The sequence below is a fragment of the Chamaea fasciata genome, unplaced genomic scaffold, assembly GCF_029207755.1.
Source record: "Chamaea fasciata isolate MVZ Bird 193981 ecotype frontalis unplaced genomic scaffold, bChaFas1.0.hap1 SCAF_1, whole genome shotgun sequence".
Taxonomy (NCBI): Eukaryota; Metazoa; Chordata; class Aves; order Passeriformes; family Sylviidae; genus Chamaea; species Chamaea fasciata.
The window spans coordinates 124,583,381-124,607,238 of record NW_027094086.1 but is presented as its reverse complement, the minus strand read 5'-3'; the positions used below and the strand labels follow the sequence as shown (position 1 = coordinate 124,607,238).

General features: G+C 35.9%; 1 protein-coding gene across 2 annotated transcripts in view; it reads right to left on the bottom strand.

Moving 5' to 3' along the window:
* Positions 1-23,858, bottom strand: part of AGMO (alkylglycerol monooxygenase) — a 188,904-nt gene that overhangs the window by 70,297 nt on the left and 94,749 nt on the right. For both annotated transcript variants that reach the window (XM_066196473.1, XM_066196480.1), the window contains exons 6-12: positions 20,860-20,926; positions 19,308-19,373; positions 19,123-19,202; positions 18,090-18,224; positions 17,483-17,599; positions 9,789-9,871; positions 8,549-8,654 (exon numbers count right to left, since the gene is read on the bottom strand). In XM_066196473.1, coding sequence (XP_066052570.1) covers positions 8,549-8,654; positions 9,789-9,871; positions 17,483-17,599; positions 18,090-18,224; positions 19,123-19,202; positions 19,308-19,373; positions 20,860-20,926 — 654 coding nt within the window. The remainder of the gene's footprint in view (positions 1-8,548; positions 8,655-9,788; positions 9,872-17,482; positions 17,600-18,089; positions 18,225-19,122; positions 19,203-19,307; positions 19,374-20,859; positions 20,927-23,858) is intronic.

The window sequence follows — 23,858 nt, the reverse complement described above, 5'->3', positions numbered from 1 at the left end:
CATGCAATTGCCCAGATGTCATGAACTAGTTTTCAGTCTCTGTAGTTATTTCAGGTGCTGCTAGTAGGAAAACAGAGGCTCAACTTGTACTGTGCTTTTCTTTCTTTGTTGTTCACAAGAAGCTCCTGAAAAAAACCCTAACTGAACAAAAGATAGCATTTATGATTTTTAAAAAGTAATAAAACATATTATAGAACATTTTGAATTAATTTCTGCTTTCCTACAAATGTACTGAGTTAGATTTCCAATGGGCTAAATTACAGTCCAAATCTGTGTGTTCTACACAGACATTATGTTGCAGAAATGTTAAATATTCATAGCTGCCATGTTCTGCTCACTGTTACAGAAGTGGGAAGGGACATTTATGGGAAGAATAGTCTTATACCGTTTCCCTTGCAAGATGGAAATATTGAGCAACCCTGGACTGCATGCATTTTTAATATTTGGGTTTCTCTATTTAACCTGTACCAGACAGAAATGTCCAAAATATTTTAAATTCTAGGTTGGTTGGTTGTAGTCACCTTGTATGTGCCAAAGGCAGATGTTTTCCACGTAAGAAACAGCTTGTTTCATTAAAGCTTTCATCTCTTAAAAGTTAATTCAATTGCTCAGCCTATCATGTTTGAAGATAAAATTCAAACTAAGTCATCTGTATTTGTGGCCTTGGGAACACAGATACCAGTCTTCTCTCTTTAGGATAATTCCCACTTGCCGGTTACAATAGCTTTGGAGGTAATCTGTCTAGTTTTGCAAAGTACTTTACCAATTCTGCATATCAGGCTGTGCTGACAAGGGTGAGCTCGATGGGCTAAAGACAGCCCAGAGAACACACACATACTGGCAATGCACAGTGATGCTGGAAGGCTCCCCACCCAGGGGTGTCCTTCATGGCTGGGAGATACCTTCAGCATTCCTCAGACTGCATCTTCTGCTTCTCCCCACACAGCCTGTGTGGAAGGGGAATCTCCACAAGTAAGTCAATGTCTTTTATTCAGGACACACAACCTGCCCGTCTTAGCCTGCCTTTGACTCGTAGACATTGTAATGTACTTTACATGACATATTTAAATCAACTTTGTATGTAAAATTTATTAGAGTGTAAAGTGATCAATAAGCAACGGCTCTGTCAAGAGTAGGAAACTTGAGTCTTCCACGTGTGTGGAAAAACTGGGTATGAAACAAAATTATGCATTTGTGCATTAACAAAGAAACCCCAAAAAACCAAACCAAAACAAAAAACCAACAACAACAAAGCAAACAAACAAAAAAAGTCACACACAAAAAAAACCAGCAACAACAAAAAAAACCACAAACCACAAACCCAAACCAAAAAAAAAACCCAACTCAAAGCCCCCCTTCCCAAAAAAAAAAAAAAAACCCACAAAAAAACCCCAACACAAAACCACAAAAACCCAAAACCCTCTAGCACTGCAACTACAGTTACACAGACAAACATCTACCCATGTGGAATATGTCAGTTGTCACTAGGGACTAATATAGGTGAAGTGATTTGCTAGTACGAGATATCTATCATGATCCATGTGTTATTATGATGTAGAAAAGAATGCAGTTTGACAGGGTTTGTAGCATTACTGGCTTAGAGAAAAATTGTGCTTTGACGTACAAACCAAATCAGATCAGTAACAAGATGTGTGAAAAAGAAGAGCTGCACTTTTGCAGACACCCTCAGATATACAACAGAACATTAATAATCTCATTGGAATGGCTGTTACCTTTAAAATGGAAACACTGCATACAGCTACATGTCAATCACTGACTGCTATGGCATAAGAAGGGTTAGGAAATAAACTTTATGAGTGCAAGTGTTGACAGAAGAAAACACAAAATTTCAGTCAGTACATGTGAACACGTATTTTCTATGTTCAGAGCACTACCTTTGCTTTATCTTTGACTACATGCTTCTGATTTCTATTAAGTATGACTACCTCCTTGTCTTGTTAAACAATTAAAGTGACAAAAGTAATAGCAGATGCTTCTTTCATAGGTAAAACTACAGCAAGCGGACCATAGCTTGCATTCGATTACAGCTGCTCTATACAGCCTAGTAATTGCAAGGTAATTGAAAAGATCCTGATAATAAACTGCCAGTTTACTTTTTTTCAGACAAAATAAATATACAACCCAACTCAGGCTTCATTTTAACAATACTTTAGATGGTTTCCAACTTGTCTTGATTTTTGTTTTATTTTATGATTGTAAATAAACCCTGGAAAATTCCTTCCCCGATTTTACCACCTGAAACTGCAGCTGTTGGCTGACACTATCAAAGCCTCGCAATTCCGAACTCACGTGCAAATCTCATCAAGTGCAGACACTTCTAATTGATTCCAGAAGTTTTTCTTTTGCTAAGATCAGCGGGCAGAAGAAGAATAATGAGCAGCTTTTAAGCAGAGGGGGAAGGGTGTTGAGCTCAGGGAGTGGAGATTTTAAAAGCTCCAGCTCAACTGCTCTGCCAGAAATGCAGAGCAATTTTACGGTCAATTGGCCAGAGCATCTGGAACTATACATCACAGTCCTTAGTTGATGGTGGTGAAGCCAACTCTCAAACTGGCTAAGTCTAAAATCAGTAATGACTCTGCTGTCACACCTAAGTGGAAACTAACTTAATCTACTGCCAGATTTTACTGTGACTTTTTCTAAGGGACATTATTCCCCTTAGGGCAGTTGTCAAGAATATTGGAAGTCCAGTCCCTGGGATACACTGCATGGTATAGAAAACTTTTCTGAATGAAGCTAATATAGAAAAAAAAAAAAAGATTACAACACGTGTTTGTTTAATTCCATGTGTGTTGACAAGGCTTTTTATCATAGGCAGCAGAGTTTCCTTCCATCCCCAGTTTAATTTCTGAAATATATTTGAAATACACCAGCCAATCTAGTTAGGGGACAGAGACTGCATAAATGCTGAGGTCATAAATCATAGCACAAGGCATGGAGCTTTCACCTTAATGGAAACCAAATATGGGATATGCGGCTCTTTGAAATGTGGCACAGATGATCTTAATGAGGGACCAAGAAAAAATGCTTGAAAGAGCAGAAAACTATTGCTGATGTGGAAATAAGTTCTTATGAGTAAGTGTTTGTTTTATGTCTGTACTCATAAGTTAGTATTCCAACACTGGTAAATTATACTAAGAAACAAGTGAGGTAACAGCAACTCTTTGTATGATGAAAGGAGAAATAAGTAGTGTGATAATATATCACATTAAGAGGGGCTTCTGTGGAACACAGGATACAGTGTTAATCAGTTCTTTAATAAAGAGACATTTCATATTTTATCCAGACCAATTAGATCCTATGCCATATGAAACACCAGAATTGCATCAAAGATCAGAGAAGCAGCCCATTTGGTACAGAATACTATCTCCAAATTTTTTGGAACAGCTGCATTTACCAAGCTTAGATACTCTGGAGGAGTAAATAAGCAATTTGACCACAATAAAGCTCATTTCTACCTTCATTAATTAAGGACTGAATTACACCCTGCAGCACAAGATTCTGTACATCTTCCAAAGATGGTTATACTTCTAACATACCACATGCTCACATAAAACAGAAAAGAAAACAACTTATTAATTTAAAACATCACAAATGTATAAAACCTCCCTCTTTCTCTCTTTTCCACCATGAAAGTTGCCCTAGATTTTTTGTCCTTCCTACCTGTAAATTAACACATGCCAGCCAACGTGGCATACCCAGGCAGCTCATTAAGTTGCAAAGCAGACATCAAGATGAAAAGATTTACTCTCAGATACAATGCCTTAGCTGCAACAAAGGTAAAAGACAAACACATCAAGACAGACATTTATTTTCTCCTCCCTGTTCTTCACTCCTAGCCTCTTAGTTTAAGAGTCTGAGTTGCAGCTACTATAAGAGTTGGTAAAAATATTTAAAACACGAGTTCCAACAACATGTCAATGGCTCTCATTTCTACTTGCTCCTCATTAGTACTACTGTCAAATAACAGCCAGTGTTTGACCAAATTCAGGTCATGGAATATGCTGGCTGATGCCAAACCAGAGCAGTTGGATGGAAACACTTTAAAGAGGTGGACCATCATCACAGATTTATTTTTACATATCGTGCCTGCTGAACAGTCACATAACTGAACACACAAGCAATGTTTTCTGCTACCTCCAGGTGGTTAGGAGGCCCCAGTCCCAGTCTGACAGAAAATGATTTGGCTTTAGTAAGACACACAATCATCACATTACGCAGGCATGAAGTAATCAGCCTAAAGAAAGCTAACTAGTATAGGATGTGGCAGCACAGATTCTCAAAAGAAACACACCAGCTCTTCAAACCAGTCAAATATATTCTCTGCCACTGAGGTTTTCACTGACCTCCACCCAAGAAATAACTTTCTTAAGATAAAAATTTCCTCATATATCACCACTTTTTTCTTAAATAAACAGATAAAACATAAAAGGTCAAACATAGAAACAACAACCAAAAAGTTCACTCCCTCCCCCCTCCACATTCACCTAATCATCCATATGAAATACATACAGGAAAAGGAACAGAAAATGCATGCTGAGGAATGTATACTGTTCCACCTCCTGTGGTTACTTTTGTAGTGATGATAGCTTCAAATTATTTCCTCAGAGAAGAAAAAGACACTGGGAGAGAACCCCATGAGTATATCAAAGAATGAATTCAAATACAATAGCAGGGAAGACAATATATTTAAATGATCAGAAAAATAACAATTTTCTTAAGGAACCAAATCTGGTAACACACAACTTCAAAGTATCGATGAAGCCAATGCTGTTTTTACTTCATCGCAGAAAACAACATATTAAGATTACAGCTTCAGCAAAAGCAGAGGTCTTTCTTTCTTTTTTTTTTCTTTCTTATATACCTATAACACCATTTTGCTTCCTCCTTCCCTGAGCCTTAGCATTAAGAAACTTTCTTGCTCCACAGCAAGTTGCATCACTTACCTGGAAAAAATCTTTGCCTGGCTAAGTCAGCCCAGCTACCAAAGCCAGTTAGCAGGGCAGCAAGGAGGGGAAGAGGATGGAACCAGAGGGCAGGACTGCTCCTTCTGCTCAGATTGCCATTTCAGATGCTTTTTCCAAGCCCACTTGAGCAAATCTAATGGCAAAGTGGGAAAGGCTTTCTCCTTGTTTCCTCTGTTCTCCTCCCTTCTCTCACTGACACCCTAGTTTTCTCTCATTTCTTCATTTTCCATTTAGTTTCCCCCCAGAAGACATTTTTCCAATGCAGTAATTCGGATAATTGTCAAAGATTCTTATGAGCCAAACACAGTAATTTTCAGTTTAAAGCACCTATTTTTGGTAGTTAGAATACTCCTCAAATAGCACTGGATATGTTTTTTAGAAATCTTATCTACTGGTTCTAAAGCAGTCTTGAGAAACAGGAACATATGAAATACAGTAGCAGAAAATCCCCCACACATATTGAAAATAGTAACATACTTTTTCACTAATGATTGGACATGCTGCTGGTAATATCAGTCTCACACTTATCACCTGCAATGTGCACCATTAACTTAAGAATTCTGAGAAAGAATTGTTTGTTAAATCTTTGAAACACTTCCTCATCCTTAAGTAATTATGACCTTGAAGGCATAATTTATAGAAGAAGTCAACACAAACTCTTTCACATGATGTTGTGCTTCCATTCTTGAACACTAGATTACTAAAGAATTGTTAATTTGGCAATGCATGAGGATGAAGATGTAAAGGGAACATTTTTGAGTATATTACAGGTTATGATTACTAGAAATAATAGATTAAAAAGATCAAAGTCAGGTAAATCTAGTTGTATATTAATGAGGGGATATTTACATGAGGAAAGCAAAATTATTAAATAAATGTTTTAATTTACACCTCTTAAAATTTGTAAGAGAACATGAAAGTGAAACATAGCAATGGAACTTTAAAATCAAGCAGATTACCTATGTTAATATATTATGAAGGATAAACATCTTGGAATGATGAACAGAAACATTTTTTAGGATAAATTTTACACCTAACTTCGGGGGAAACCATCTGTTTATGTATTTATTATTTCTGGTACTGCTGTTTCAAAATGATCACGTCAGTATTGAGGTAAAACATTAATGTCTGAAGACTCTTCAACATGAAGTGACAAATCTCCAGCAATCTCTCAGATTCTTTTTTTTTTAACATAAATTCCATTAGACCCACAAGAACATGCCTACCAGTATAATGCATTGGGAGCAAAAGTGGATCATTTATTTTAAAAGTGGGTCATTTATTTTAAAATGGGAACGAACTCTGAAGTTCATTACAAATTTTAAGACTACAAAAAAGGAAAATATTTTTTATTGTGAAGATGGTGAAGCACCGGTACAAACTGTCCAGTGAGGTGGTAGTTGCCTCATCCCTGGAAAGTTTCAAGAGGTCAGGTTGACCAGGGCTCAGAGAAACCTGATGTAGTTGAAGATGTCTCTGCTAATTGCAGGGGATTGGACTAGAGGATCTTTATACTTCATACCCAAACCATTATATTATTCTATGATTCTATGATCAAAAACTATTAATATCATGAAATTGTTGATTTGTGATAAAGTGTCAAATGTGGAAATATTGGCATCACTCAGAAACATTATCTATTCTGGTCTGCCCAAGAGAAGATTATTTGAAAGGCACCTATTTTTTCAGTATTTTCAAAGAAAAATTGTGAGCAAGGTAGTCCTGTCTCTTACTAAAAATGGAATACATAGTCAGTGTCAAACCAAGGACTAAAAAAAACCAACAAAGAACGGTATTATGAAGGATAAAAGAATTTTTAAAAGGAAGAAAGTATATGAAAGTACAGTAGAGAAGAACTCAAGATTACAATAAAGTATTTCTTTTAATGACAGAAACCTGTAAAGAACAGAGCAAGAACCACTCCATTTTATTCTCTTCTTCATGAAAGAAAAGGAAGCTATAAAATTCCCTATAAACAATAGGAATAATAATCTAATCTTTTTCTTCTACTCATTTTTTAGTAAAAGACACTTTATATAAGAATAAAGAAGTCATAAGGACAGGTACTGAGGTGCATAATATGACATAATTCTCCCAGAGTTCACTTAGAATCCCCAAATAATTCAAATCTGAAAGCTATGTCTCAAGGGCAAGATAAATAGTTCCAAAATTTTAGAATTTGTTACTTCAAGCCCTTCTACTGTATTAGGCTACCCACGAAATTTTACAAACATTTTCCAAATTATATTTAAGTAAACCTCTTAAAATACCTGCTGAATTCTTGCAGACTTCTATCAAAGGAATTAAAAAACCATTGGATTAATACGCCAAAGCTTTGACAACGTAACAAGCAGGAGGGGGGAAATTAAAAAATTCACAATTAGTGGTATTTATCTACTTTTAAATATTGTCTAATAACTATTGTTTTCCAACCCAGGCCAAAAAAAAAAAAAAAAAAAAAAAAAAAAAAAAAAAACCCCAACAACCTCACAAAAAAAAAAAAAAAGAAAAACAAACAACAAAAAAAACCCCAAAGAAACCAACAAGAAAAACCAAAAAAACCCCCCAAACAAACAAACAAACAAAAAACCCCTAAAAAACTCCCAGACCCACAGCAGCGTAAATTTTTTAAACATTTTTTCTACTTCTTTTTCCATTAGAAAAGCAGAAAAAGTAAAACCACTACCAGAAACTTCCAACTGGGAAAGATGGTATAAATTTTGCATATGTTTGAAGTCAAAGGAACCATTTTGACCTTGTTTAAGCCTCAGTTCCTACTGTTTTATTTGATTTTTTGTTTTCTGATTTTAAGCCAAAGAGTAACTTTCTGATGAGGTTCTACTAATCCAGCCACCCATTCATAACCTTGTTGGTTATGAATAACCATTATTTTCTGGTAACCAAAAATACAGGTAGCTTGGTAACGTTGTTCAGATAAGAATATTAACAGTGATATTGTTATTTTATTTTGATAATATATATGAGAGATATGAAACACCAACTGTACTGAAAAGGAAAATAATAAAAAGCAGAAGACATGAACAGAATAAAAGCAAATGCTAAGAACACAAAACTAACCACAGCCAATCAGACCATAGGTCTATTTAGTCCTCTATCCACTCCTTGTCAAAGGTTAAAAGTCTTTTTCTGAGGCACAGGATCAATACAGAGCAAAATATTTTATATTTAAGTTTTCCAGCCTTCAAGAATTTTCAGATTTCTCCCTTAAAAGGAGGATTAAAGAATTCAAATTCAGCAATGCATTACTATTATTCACTTCAAAGCATGTGGCCACAAGTAATTTTTTTTTGCAAGAAGTGGTTAATGCACTCTTTCATGACCTTTTTTCCAAGGAAAACAGGCATTTCAGAAGCAAACATGAATAACTGTCATACAAAATAATTATAAATAGTGAAAAATAATGAGATAAGAAAAAATAATACTCTATTCAAATAGCATAATAAAAAAAAGAAAACAAAATGTAAATGTTTAGTGAGTTTTCTTGTAAAAAGATAAAAAAATCTAGAATAACAAACATAGACATTTTAAAATAAATGTCTTACCTCATATGCATAGCCCAAGAAGGAAACCTGACTCCTGAAGTAGCCACATTTGTAAACACCTATGAAGACTAAACAGCGGATGATTTCCAAAATTCCTGCTTTGGACCTAGAAAAGGGAATCAATTCAGATTAACCTCCAATCTTTTCTTCTTTTGTAAGTTCAGTGATAAAGAGAAAACAGAATTAGTTTGTGATGTCCTGCACTTACACCAAATCATCTTTCTTAAACTTATAGTTAAGTTTTTACGGTATATACCTTAGATGGCCTTACAACCATAAATTTGCTGGTGGTGGGAATACCCATACTTGCAAAACATAATTGAACTAACACAAACTGAGCTGTATATTTAGTTACTGTCCTTCGATCTCAAAAATTACCACAACAAAATTCTGAAAACTGCTATATAAGTAGTTCAGAATCTTTTCAGTGGCCTACTTAGGAAAACCTTTACTAATTACTCTTTAATAACTCCCTAGCTTATTCACATGTCTGGCATGTTGACAGATTTTCACCTATCCTGAATTAAACTGTTCACTCCTTAAAAGTGAAAGTCATTCCTTTCTGAAAATATAATGACCAGCAGGTGCAAAGCAGTACTGGCACCTCAGTCTCAAAGGAAACTTCTATTCCACGTTTCTTCTCTGTCAGGGCAAATAACTTCTTTGTAAGAAACTGCGGATGCTACTTACTCTTTATGGCCACAGTGCCCATATGGACTACTTCATAATGTATCTCACTGGCCTGGTGAATTCAAGATCCAATTTCATTTCAAGCCATACTGATTAAGTTCAGTCTCAAGTCCGCACCATCTTCCACACGATTTTGAGCCTACTCTGAGCTACACTGTGTGCTCTTCACATACCATCACTGTACCTGGCTGTGATGGTGTGCTACACAGGGCACACAAAGTCTGACCCTGAACAGACTCAGACAGCTGGCAGGCCCCACTCACCTGCCACTGTCTCAAACCCAGACCAAATAAATGCAAGCACAGAAGAAGACATGACAAACCCATCCTAAAACTTTTCTGCAAGGGACAATACAGATGAAGTCACTACTTGCTATGGGAACAACCCTGGATTTAGGTGTTGGCTAGTCATGTGTTATTTCCTAGTCAACAGACAGCCACGTGTGGGTCTGGGTAATCATATTTCTCTATCAATATTATTTCTGAAATTTACATACAGTTATAAATAATCCACAATGAAAGAATAAAAAAATCCACATATTTTGTCTTACTTGTTCTCCATAAGTAGTCCAAAAGATACCAGAGACAGAATGATAAAGCCAATTCTCAGGAGAACTGTTCCTTGTGATAGCATCTGTTAAAAGGCAGACAAAAAATTCATTTAGAGTAATTTTTTGGAGAGAAATGATGTTTTTATGGAACAGTAGCTTCAACTTACTCACTGAGTGAAGCTAGTGTCCCCTTTTAAAGTAATTTGCTACTTTAAATTTTAGAAAAAAAAAATCTGCTACAGATAGCACTCATACCTGGAGTAACCATGTTCACAGTTGTTTCCTGAATGCTGTATTTCCAAACTAATGTTTAATGTTATCACCTTCTGTCCTATGTGTTTTTTCCCCAAAATTATTTGATTTCCTTTTGACTCTACTCAAGAGGGAAGAAACTTATTTCTAGATAAAAATCCCAGCAGCCCTGTTCTTTAACTTTCATATTATGTTACCAGGTATTTACAATAGCTATCTTTGAATCCCAATGGATTCAAAAGCCAATGTACTCATGAGGATAACAACCCACATTACATAATTATATTTAAGAAGAAACAAAATTAATGTTTTTCCTTCATGACAACTTGACACTTGGTTCCCAAGTCAGAAAAACTTTTTAGCTCATATCATTAACTTCAATCAGACTTAAAACACTTTTAAACATTAACATGTGCATGAGTACTTGGATGAATTGCAGCATGAGGACTTCTGTCCTTAAAATTTACATCAAAATGACATAAGCAAAATTCAGAAAAACAGAAATTATTTTGATTGTAAAGTTTGAATTTTTAAAATTTATTAAATATTTATTTTGTATTCTAAACAACTGCCTCTGAAAATCAAATATTTAATCTGTTTTCTTTTTCCCTCCCTGATTTTGTATCAAATATTACTTTTGAAAATCTTTTGGTTTATTAAAACAAAAAAACTCCAAACAAATGAAAAACAACAACAAAAAAAACCCACAAAAAACCACAACAAAACAAAACAAAAGTAGTGGATCTGACTGAGTTATAGAAATCCTTTCTTGCTTCAGCAGTAAAAGAGTTTATGAACAGCATCTTGCGCTTCATTTTCAGGCATTGGAAAAATAGAACTCCACAAATGTCTGTCCTGATTTCAATAAATCTCATTCAGTGACATCCCCAACTTCCTTCGGTCACGGCCCCAACCCCTCAAAGAGATCTAAGGTAAGTATCTGTGAGCATGGGAGGCCACAGGAGGATATTCTCAAGTTTCACAGCTGTGTGAACTTAGAGTGCCCACGTTTGCAAAACACATCAAAACACACACTCAGTCTGGGCAGGTTTCTGTTGTTTTACTGAAGCATCACAAACACCTACTTAGATATCCTCAACAGTTACTGAACAAAGAAAACTCAATCCCAGCAATGAGCAACCTAAACAGCAGCCTCACCAGTTTACAAGCCAGAGCACAATTCTCACAAATGACACCTGTCAAGGCACTCTGTTGCACAGATTTGTACCAGGTGAGACTCAAACTTACTACTCCATTTCCACATCACCAATCTGTTCCATTCCTCCTTATGATGAACTTTTCATTGTTAGCAATAGGAGAAATTTGTTTTAAAGTGACAGAACATTTGGACAGAGCTTTTTTGTAAAAATCAGGCATGGACTCTATTTGAATTTAAATGAGAAGTTTTTTTAACTGCTCATCTAGTCATACTGAGTTCAGCTTCCACTTCAGCTTCCTGTACAAACTGGGTCATACAAAAATTCAAGAAGTGAGCAAAGAAAAATATGATTTGGCACAGGCACAAGGGAACTCACTCATAAATTTCCTAGAAATGCTTTGATAGGCTTTTCAATGATTGTTACTTGTCTAAGAAAGGAGTTTTTCAGGAACAAAGACTGAAATTCAAGACTTTACTCCTTAAAGAATGTCTTCACTTTTAAGTTGAAAAATTACACCTTTTTTAAAATCTACTCATTCTTGCTAGGTGGGTCTGATTTTTTCTTTGTTTCCACTGTGATGCACCAGGGTCTTGCAGACTGCCTTAGACAATGGTAGAGCACAATTCTGAGAAGCAATGTTTTGTATCTTCTTAGGCAGGAAAGAGAACTAAACATCAAATCCAGATTTCCATCAAGCCATGGAATTGCTACATTACAGTATATGGCTAAAATCACACTTTGTGGAAGGAAAATGAATGAAACAGCAATGGTTTTCATACAAGAGCTAATACTTGTCTTCAGGAAAGATTCAACAGCATATGCTATGAACGAGCAAGGGCATCCCTAGTTTCCAGTTTTTAAGAGCTGCATGATTTTAAACTTTTCTGCCTTTCCAGTGTTCCCAAGCTGTCTAGCTTGTCCCAGGCATCTGGGTTTCCTTGTGACTCCAGCTGCAGAAAACTGATACTAGCAGATAAAATAATGCTGATTCATTCTACCTGCCTTTAAGTTTACTGAAGTGTCTTAAAACCTGTTATTAACCTAAGCGTTTGCTGAAATGCATGGAAAGAGAACACTGGGAATGTGGGAATAACCTAAGAACTTTGGGAATTCCATTTACTGCCATTAGCTAGACTTCAAGCCTAAAGACTAAATTCAGTACTGCATTAAGAGTTGGATTTGAGTGGATTATGGAAACACTTCCCAAAAGCAGACAATTTCAGGTAATATTTTAATTATGGGTTTTACCGTAACTTCTATCATGGAATTTTTTATTATCTTAAAGATATATTTTATTTACATTATTAGAATAGGAAAAAGAATTTAAATTATCCCCCACATTTATTTACCACCGAAGAATAAAGCACAGACAAAGAACTTGAAAGGAAATTAGTAAATTTCAGATGAGTTTTAAACATGGAGTTCCAGAAAAAAAAAATGGGAATAAAAATACATTTTTATATCTATTTGTAAATAAGAACTGAAGCAACCTTATAATTTTTTAAAAAATCAAACTCAAATCTAAACAAGCCTTTATCTTTAAATGGTTAAAATGCTATATGAGGTTCTTTGGCATAATAACTACCTGAGACAGGTGTGATCATATTTTACAGACTTATGTTTTCAGCCAATTTCCATTGCTCTTCAGACACACTCCTACTTGAACGATACTGTTTTGAACACTAGCTATTTATAAAACTCCTTATAGTCAATACTTGCTGTGGCCCAGAATGTGAAGGACTGGAGGACTCTAAAGCACAACCTGCACAATATGCAGAAAATTTCTAATTGGCACTATCATCAGATTCATGCAAAAGCATGGGACCGTAATGCTGTCCTGGATTGAAGTATATTCTATCACCATCTTCATGAACTGTTGAAACCAGGTGAGGCAGTGCTCCCTGCCTCCCCCACTTTGAATTATCTTCTGTTAATGGGCCCATCAGCACCTTTGCCATATGACTCATAGATAACCCCCTCCTGGACTACCTCCTGTTAATGGGCCCATTAGGTCTTATCACATGACTCACCATCCCATTGTGAGATGCTCCGCTCAGAGGGACCAACCAAGCATTCCAGCCTGGATATAAGCTGAGATTCTGAACACCAGAGCAACGCTTACCTACTGGACTCCCAGAGGACAAGAGCTACTGCTGGATCTTCAGACCCATTATTTCTACAGGATCACCGCTTCAACAGAACCACTCTGCTTGGACTGCTACCACCATAGGGTGTCAGGTTGTATTCTGTCTTTGTCAGTGTTCGTGTACTACTGCATTTATTTATTTCTTTTAATTTTTTCCCTATAAAATTATAATTCTGACTTACGATCTCCCACTGGTTTGATTTCAAACTAGTACAAATGCCTAAGTGTGGCAACTTTCCACTTCCCAAAACATCAGCTTTCAGAGTGCTGAAAGGTGAGGCAGAAAGCCTTACTGGGAATCATGGAGTAGAAGGTGCAGGTGAAGTTACCTTTCACTGTAGGTGCATGCACGACATCTACACACAACAAAAAATTTCCCTTATTTGTACTGCTAGCCAAGGGTTACCAAGAAATTTCAGTGAAATACACCATGATGTCATTGGGAATAATAGTTTTTATAAAGTCAGCCATATAGCATAATTTTTACCACTGTTAGTTTGCTTCCCTAAGTTTCTCTTACAGCTCCAGTGGTAGAGTAATAAGCTGCCTTGATTCTTTTATTTGCTTTCAAACATGTATCACCCTATGAAGTGAATGCTGGCAGCTGAGGCATCCATTTTCTATGCATTACTCTACCAAAATCAACAAAATAGTCAGTGGGTTATATCACTAAACTAACATCATATATTAAATCTATGCACTGCAAGCAGCAGTGCAAAAACAATGTGCTTTTTACACCTTCATTAGTGTTAGCATCCTTCTTCCACTTAAACATAGTCTGCATGGATGTATATATAAAATAAATGAGTATTTATATACTGGAGTATTTGTATAAACAAAGAAGCATGTGGGACCCCAGCAGGTTCCCCAATTACAAGTCAGCCACAACTTTGCAATGTGGTTATTGGCTGCAATCACACAGAAAAAAAAAAAAAAAAAAGAAAAAAAAAAAAAGAAAAAAAAAAAAGAAGTCTGCTGGATTTTTATTTCATTTAAAGCTTTAAAAATATCTTTGAGCCTTAAAAAATGGGGAGGGGGGCGGGGGGAAGGTAACTATAGAATTTAGTAAGAAGTTTACACAGCTTTTTAATTGACAGAATACCATAGCATTATTATTTAATGGCTTTTTAGTAATCAGAAAAAAAGTCATTTAAACAAAGGAAATGTTATTCCAAATCTGTATTCAGATGAGCATTGAAATATTCAAAATTGACTTTTATATTGCAAAGAACCAGGTTTTTTATTCCTTTGGAAGAATAACATGAATGCATTTTGTCATTCTGATTTATGCAGTGGTTCAAAAGAACTTCTAGGAATGATATCAGCACATTTCATAAGTTAATCAGTTGCCCCGTTGTCATACATCAGATGATCAGATACATTCAAATTAGGAATACTAATATGATGCTATGAATTTTCTATTTTTAGGTGTCTTTGGCTGTATGAATTTATTTTAACTTAGAATTCCTAGAAAAAAAAAGTTACTTCTTAGCAATTTTATGTACACTGTACTTTGTGATGCCCTACTGAATGGATATATTGTGTTCTCAACCTTCAAGAGAACTATCCTACTAATTTTCATGTAACTGAAACTGCTCACATATTCATATAATTATAAGCACAATAAATGTTATAGTATCTCTTAACAATAAAAAAAGACACTGCAAAATGTATTTAAGGTGCACTTCACGTTGATTTATATGATACCTGAAGTTCTGGAGCTATGAGACTTTTGCTTTGAATGTACTGCAGTTTTACACTCCTAGCACTCTCTCTGGGACTGATCCAAATCCCATTTCTTCAAGGAGCTTTGGATCAGATCTAGATGTGCAGAGCTCAGAAAGCAATTTTTATTTGCTGGATGTAGTGCAGACCACTATATAGAAAACAAACACTGTATGCTCTCTCCTGTGGAAAATATATATTTGTTCTTTCCTGTTTTGCTCTTTTCATAAGTTAAATGTAGGTCATTCAGACAGAAGGTATATGGTTGCTCTTTATGGATAGAGAAATTTAACACTTCTACAGGGCGTGAGACCAAACACTGAGCAACTGTAATCACTTGAGAAATGTAATAGCTGTGTGCTGTGTCTTATGGCTGTTATGAAATGGAACTTATACCTAAAGATGAGGAAAACAGTTAGTTTTCTCCATTTATGGAGCTATGCCACAGTTATGACATAATTCATAGCCAGACAGAACGTTCCAGTTGTATCCATAGACATTTCATAACTCAGTGTAGTGGAAAACTGATATTGAAGGAAGATTTTTGCCAAGTAAAGTTATTCATACACAAGCTTCCTTCTCATGACAGCTTCCCCACTTTACTGCAGAGCAATGCTGGAACTCTGCCTTGGGACCAGCACTTTCTACACCCACGCTGAAGGTTTATGTCCTAAGATGAGGTGCTTCCAGGCCCCTGTGCTCTCCTTCTCGTCCTTACTACCTTATTACCCTGAAGTTTTGTGCAGAGAATTTTCTAGTTGCTTTTCTTCAATAAGTTCATAAATGGTGCATCTTCAGGATGTTTCCTCCATGACTGAAATTATTTAGTGATTATCTGGGATTTGGATGCATTTTTCGACTTTCTTTATTACCGATTCTTAAAAAGCTACAGTTACCAGCAGACAAAATAATGTGGATCATCCATTTTTCCTTCCAGGACCAGAAAAAGGCCGAAAGAAAAAAGAATAAAACAGAAAAAAAATCAGGCTCTTCAATTCTGGCTGCTGAAAGCAACAGCATAAAAATAAAACAAACTCTACAGCAGAATGAAACAAATGAAAAAACCTCAGAGTTTGATTCTTATGAAAATGTAGGAATCTAGAAGTATATCTGGAAAATCTTGCAGAGGTTTTTCTCTAATATAGGAACATTGACAATCACGTGCAGTGTTTGACTTGTATATTTTGGAGGTATTTATTCATACCTTTAGCTTAATTTCCTGTCCCTTTAATAGACTAAGCCTCAGATTTAGTAATCTCCTAATTCCCCACAACTGCAGTGTGACCCTTTACAGAGGTAAACACAGTACGTAGACTAACTCCATACTAATCCAAGAAGTATGCCTGAGGTAGCTTTTATATTATACCAGGAATGCTGTGTACTGCAGTGTCCAATGAAGTGGGCAGGGGACAGTGACCACTGTTGGCCAAGGGTTGGAGATTGCCACGTGAGCATGCCAGGACAAGGCTGAAGAACCCAAGGGACCCTCTGCATGTTTGCTGCCTGCCTACGGCAACATGGGTGACACAAACGCAGTAGGAACACTGCTGTTTAACTAGGGGGGTCTTAGAAATGGTTTAGGAAGAAGATCAAAGAGCATTTTATCAAACAGAGTTTTGTGGTGTTTCCAGAGGTCTTAGACTTATTTTATGGGAATATTATATGCATTAAATCCTGCTTCATAACTATGAAATTTTATCTATAGTACAGAAGGGATAGTTATAAAGACAGGAAGGAAAAAAAAAAGGAGTTTAGAAGGATGTGACACCTTGGAAGCAGTTAATGTATTGTTTGTTTTAGGTGGACATGGCCTTGTAGTTCACCTTCGCAGGCTGACAGGTATCCATAGAGGAACCAGTCACCATGGAGATCCCATCAGGCAAACTCGTGGTGATAGATACATGCCTCTCCTTGCTGTGCTTCTATCAGTGCTGTTATATGTTAGAGATGGCAAGAAAGATTTACCCTGACTTTGTATTCCTCTAACTCTGAACTCACGCTGACACCAACCTATCCATCTGCAAGCACTGGAAGACCACTGCAATATTCCTTCTAAAGCCTGGGCATCTAATGGTATGACCAGCCTTAACATCTTAAAACTCCATAGTTTCAAGCCTCATGAGGTTCTAAAAACTGAAGCAGACACATATGACTTCTAGGAAAATTATTTATATTAAGTAAATAATTGGTATGGTTATTAAAAACTGTATCAAATGCATATTTAATAGCATGGAATTTTATATTTAGCCATTTATGCTAATTCCTTTTACAGAATCTAGTTATTATTTTAATAGTTCAAATAAGATATGAGTTGGCTGTAGAGCCGCTGCCCAATCCATTAATATTGAAACATGTTGTGTGTCATTGCTGTTAGCAAGAGATGTTATTTCATTAAGGAAGGAATTACTTACAGTCATAGAAGCAAGAAGTTCGGTGTATAAGTCCACTATAACAGCAAAATGTACAAGTGCATAGCAGTTAAGATAAGCTGGTACATATGGATTGAAGGGAACTTCTTTTCCAGTGATCTGTATGAAGCAAAACAGTTACTTGCCTTCAAGAGTGACCTGCTCCAGCCTGTTGCTCCTTAATATTCTTTACACTTACAAACACAAAAGGGGAGACAGATAATTGAAGAAAGATAATATACTGTCAAACTTATGTACTACCTAGTCTGAAATAGAGTTTAACTTTTGTGTGTTTGTGCATGTCCACAGCTGAAAAAAAGAGAAATTACTGTACTCCATAAAAAAAAAATTTGAAAATCTCTTCAGGAAATGAATAATGGAAAAATAACTTTAAAAACACACTCTTTCCTTCAAACAAAAAGAAAAAAACCCCACAGCTAAAACATTCATTTCCTTCAGTTTCTTTTCCCAATTCATCTTCCCCCATGCTTTATGACTGCTAATTTGCTAATTTAAAATAGCATGTGTAGAGTTTTTAACATTGATCCAGTAGCGTTAAGAGGTCCAAGTAAATTACACACAACTGAAAGCCTGTGCATGTTCTATTTACCACTGGGATTTCCTCAGGAAGGCCAAGTCTAGGTTTGCCTGGTCCCCAGCCTGGCCCTTTGAATATGACAGAAAGCTTATTGCAGAATCCAGGTGTGGCCCAAAACGTGTTCCAAATATGAGCCAAGGGACGTAACTGGAAAAAAAAGAGTAAGTAATTTTTCATTATTCACAAAATAAAGATTAATAAAACATTGTATTTTAATAATTTTTAGTTTTTAAATAACTGATTTTTCAAACTCTGTGAAGAGAATAAATTAGATCTAGATGAAGACAGTTCAGAAAACCTGGCTGAAATAGGCAAAAGCAATATGAAGCCCTTGGTTAATTTGGTGAGGATTACAATGACTTCTGCTCAGAGGAAAATCTGTTTTTCCATCTGTGTCTCCTGTAATCACTCCTGAGTATTTAGTGGTACTTTGTATAGCTATATTTATGTGGTATGATTTGGTTACTGTGACCTTCAAATGACATACTCTCAATAACTAAATTACTTAGTATCTGACTGAAATGGATATAATTGCACATCCTCCGACCTTCCAGCCCTGGCAGTAAAATTTCTCATTCTTTGAGAATCCTCCTTGGATGAACAGTCATGAAAAGCAAATATGGACTCCACTGCTTCTCATGTTTTTGCAGAGATTTTTTACCTAGCTTAACTGAAACCTGGACCAATAAATCACACTAAGTTGTTTTTTTGTTCTGTTGTTTTTTCTTTTTATTATATACTTTTATCTATACTTCACTATGTATTGCACTGCAAAACACATCTCATTCAGTCCAACACCTTATGTACCACTGTTCTAATTGTTAATTTTACTGTTATATATTTTCATGATTACCGCAAGCTCTGCATATGCTCAATGTAGTGAGTAGAAATGCCTGTCTCATAACGAAATACTGAAGAAATTGTAGGTAACATAATTGACTGGTCAGAAATGCAAGGATGGCCTCAACTGTGCCTAAGAAAGGAGTTTCTTTTGAATATGACTGACTGTTGAAGGTATCAGAATCAGTGATACAAACTATAGCACCTGGAGCATGATGGGATCAAATGAATTTACTGGATGTGTTAAGCCATATACAACTTTTGCATCTTCCGCCTCAAATGTTCCTGATGGAAGAAGAAAACAAAAGAATGACAAACCATCAAATTCAAAAGTGTACATATTTTTGCCACACTGACTAAACATGACAGAGAACACCTTCTGTTACTTACCAAATATCCTGTCCCAGATAATGAGTGTGCCACCATAATTTTTGTCAATGCAGTAAGGATTTCTACCTAAAATAAAAATCAATTATGAGACAAGTAATGGGATAAAGAAGAATTCTAGGAACTGAATTATGAAGGAAAATCATCATTTGCATCACTTTAAAATCTAAAAATAACTTTAAAAGATAGCTAACCCACCACTGCTCACAGTTCTCTAAATATTTATTTTTTTCCTTAATAGCCTTATTGCTCTCTCTCTATTCAGATTCAAAAATACAAATTCAATGTCTCATGCCCAATATTTCTGTGAAACTGGGAGAGTAAAACCAGGTCAAAATATATTTATAAAAGACAAACTAAAAAGCAAACAAAAGTGATGCCACCAGTTTATACCTAAGAAAATATATGCTAAATACATATGTGTGTAGTCATCTCATTAATGTCTGTCAGGTGTCTCTATCCTCTGTGTCATACGTCTGATCCTGCACTATTAATTTCAGTGTGAGGAAAACTGATCTTTCTATGTTTTCTAGGGAATGTATTTGTATATAAGCAGTCCTCTCAAAGTCATGAGTGAAGAAACATTGGTTACACATCCCTAAGAACGTGGAGGTAGTTTGGAGCAACTGTACAGACCCTGATCAGCTCCATAATGATTCAGCTTAATTCCAGTCAGGATGAGAGCATTAACTCAGATTTACAGCTGAGCAAATAAGAGCAGAGTGTCTCCCTGAGGATTACCAGTAGTTGTGCAAATTTTAAGGACTAGACACTTACAGTATCACCACTGGATACAGTGATTGTGAGGATACAGGAAACATTAGTAACATTCTCGTTACTTGTAATTCCATTTGAGTCTGTTTCAAATTGTTCTTCCATTCTCCTAATTTTTTTTTAAACTTACTGTCTCTGCACACTGAATGAGCTAAGGACATCTATGAAATCCAGTTCTGTTTCTCAGATATGTTCATGACATTTTTCAGTATGCAGTGAAGTTATTAATACATTTTACATATACAATACAGTCTTGAAGGCCTCTGAATATTGATTAAAAAATCAAGCATCATGCACTTCTGTGAAGAGAGATTTACCAATAATTCAAACAGCTGAAATCAAATTCCACTAAAATATTTTAAAATTCTTCTAAAAACTAGCCATGTTTTTCATATATACGGTGCTTGAACTTGAGTGCAAAAGTGTGTTTGTTGATGATACAGTAGTCAGCGAAGGTTGAGATATTTTTCTATCACTCTCCATACTTAAAAACATTGAATTCTTTTTGCTCAAAGTCATCAAATTATTTCATTTTATCCAGACTTAATTTCTGCTCAACAGTTAAACATAAAAATGTTCAAATTAAACATAAGCTCTGAATATATTTTTTTTTAAAACTCTGACATTTCTAACTGAACAGGGACTACTTCTGAATTTGACATTAAAATTAAAATCTTTCTGTAAAACTGATTTTACGGTACAGTTTTACTATATTACAATTACTACACAAATTGTGACCCTGAGGAAAAAAAAGGATTAAGAGGTTCCACTTCCATCTTACCATGATGAACTCTGTGATGACTGGGAGTATTAAGTATCCATTCCAGAGGCCCAAGTTTGGTGATAACCTTAAAAAATGTAAAAACTTGAAAATACTGTATAAGATCAAGAAGAAGTAGGGAAATGAAAAGGAGGAAAAGCTAAAGAGAGGATGTTTATCTTCTGGAGAACTACATAAGAAGCCAGACATGCAATATGTTTTTTCTGAACCATTTCACTGTATAACAGAAAAAAAATTCATTAAAAAAATTAAAATACAAGTTATAAATTAAATTTCCTTTTGATCCAGAAGCTAATTTCTTCTGACCTAGAATGAATTTTTCCTTACTGTTTTTATCATTATTCCATGAGAATCCTTGAGAGAATTGGCAATCATGAACTGGTAAGATGGAATCACAGGGAAGTGACTGTCCCAGTGGACTAAGCACTGGTGTGGCTGCACGTTGAGTACTGTGTTCAGTTTTGGGTCTCTCATTTCAAGAAAGGACATTGAGGGGCTGGAGCATGTCCAGAGAAGAGCAGTGGAGCTGGTGAAGGGTCTAGAAAACATGTCATGTAAGGAGCAACTGAGAGAACTGGGATCGTTTAGCCTGGAGAAAAGGAGGCTTGGAAGGACTTCACTGCTCTCTACCTGCCCTGGTTGTAGTGAGGTGTAGGTCAATTTCTTCTGCCATGTCCCAAATAAAAGGACAAGAGGAAATGACTTTAAGTTGTGTCAGAGGCCGTTCACATTGGATATGAGAAAAAAAATTCACTGAAAGAGTGTTTAGGCATTGGAATATGTTGCCCAAGGAGGTGGTGGAGTCACCATCACTGGAGAAGTTCCAGAGGCATCTGGATGTGGCACTTGGGGGATATGGCTTAGGGGTGATTCTGGTGGTGCTGGCTTCATGGTTGGACTAGCTGATCTTGAAGGTCACTTACAACCCTAATGATTCTGTGATTCCATACAAATTGTTTCACTCATTTTTCTTATCCATATCCAGCGACACTGCTTTGGATTCTGCGCAACTCTATGATCCCAGTCATGCAAACACTTTATGTTGGCAAATATCTGGCTTTGACACAGAAACAAGTACTCCTTCCCCCTTCAGTACATTTGACTGCTTGTTTCTTCTATCAGTAACCTTCTTTCACCCAAGCACAAATGCATTAACACAACAAACCTGACTGGGGAACTGATGCAAATCAAAACTGCTTTTGTTTTGTTTTTCTAAGTTAGTTTTACTGGATCAGTTCCTGATTTTGGTCCAGCATATGGTCACAACTACACTGTCGTGAGTGGGAGGCATGAAATGACAGTAGATCAGCATAAATTCATCATGGAGCCACAATGAAAGGCAATGACTCAACAGTGCAGAAAGGTAGCCTTGATCATTTTAGTACCAAGCCAAAAATGACAGAAAGTATCAATTGCCAAAAGCCCATTCTGGTGTTTCCAGCTTTGTCAGAAAATGCTGATGAATTAAGTTTGTGTCAGCAGGGTTTCTGCTAAATTAGGTACTCCCACCTACTAAGGAATCAGAGAAAAGACTGCACTGACTTAAACTTTGGTGCTTTGGTTAGCTCAACAGAAGTGTGTGGACACCTGAAGGCACAGCAACCATTCTTTAATCCCAAACACAAATCCATGTCACAAATTGATGCAATCACTCAATGACCAAAAAGGACATCTACTCACAATATATTCTGAAACGGCATCTATTCACAATGTCTGATTATGGCCATAATGTCTTGCTGTTAAAAGGGAGCAGTAGGCATTAACACAACTAAATAAAAATGCTTAGACCTTAAGAAACAAATCCAAAAAACTAGAATTCTTTTCCTGTTAGAGAATTTAATCAGTTAATACTCATGCTGCCAAAATGGGTGATCTGTAATATAATAATAGAGACAATAACGGCAAAAAACCCCCAACATTTAGAGGAGCAGTTATTACTCATGAGATCAGGTCCATTCATCTAAAAAGGATTCTCATTCCTTTAAGGTTTACAGAACGAAGTCCTGAAATATGGTACTTCCATGTATCTTTAATTTACAGTTCTGCAAGTGCAAGTAGATTTAGATTCAAAAGCAGACTTAGGATATTCCTCAGATGTATTTAAATTGCTATTAATCAGGCAAATACAATAAAAGGAAAAGAATACTTTTTTTTCCCTATTTTTTCTCTTCAATAACAGCAAAAAGAACATCTACTTAATTGGTTAAGCAGAGAATTCCCGTAATTGAAGGACTACAGAAATACAAAAATTCTTCACATACAGAGAACTAATATTTGGACCATTTTTCCCAAAATCCTGTTCACACTTGACAGGAAAAACAGAATCCTGAGACAAGTCTTGTTTTGTTTCATTTAACTCTGAAGCCAAGGACAACATAAACAGTATCAGCTCTTCCTCAAAATAAGTTCAAGTCTTAAAAGACCACCTAAAGGTAAGAAACAATCCATCATTCATGCTAGTTCCATTTCCTGCCTTTCTCAAGCAGAACATGCCACTGTTAAAAGATATGTGAGATGTGACCATTAAATTAATCTGAGACAAATGCTTTGAATTGAACTGCAGCCCAGCACCTGAGAGAGCACTGATTTATCTAATGGACCACAACTAACTTTGATCCAGTTGGTTTTAATGTATTTTCGGCTCAGCATTTTTACAGCTTTTGTAAAAATAAACCAAGTAGATACTAGGAGAGCAGGGAATCAGTAAGGATTAGCAATCTCCACCTTTACCCTTCAGGTGGATTATAACAAAATGCCCTCAGAATGAATGCCTTCAGGTCTCAATATCCAGCTGGTTGAACTAAAATTTTAAAATTAAAATTCATCCTTTTGAAAATCTACATAGTACATCCTCATGCTAAAGTAGAACTTTTTGTCTTGGGACTCTCTAAGGACCTCAGGGTAAAACTGTATATAAATTTATATGCAAAATTTTAAATAAATTTTTCTGACTAATAGTAGTGAAAGTATTCTCTTTGGATAATGAAACCGCTTCATCC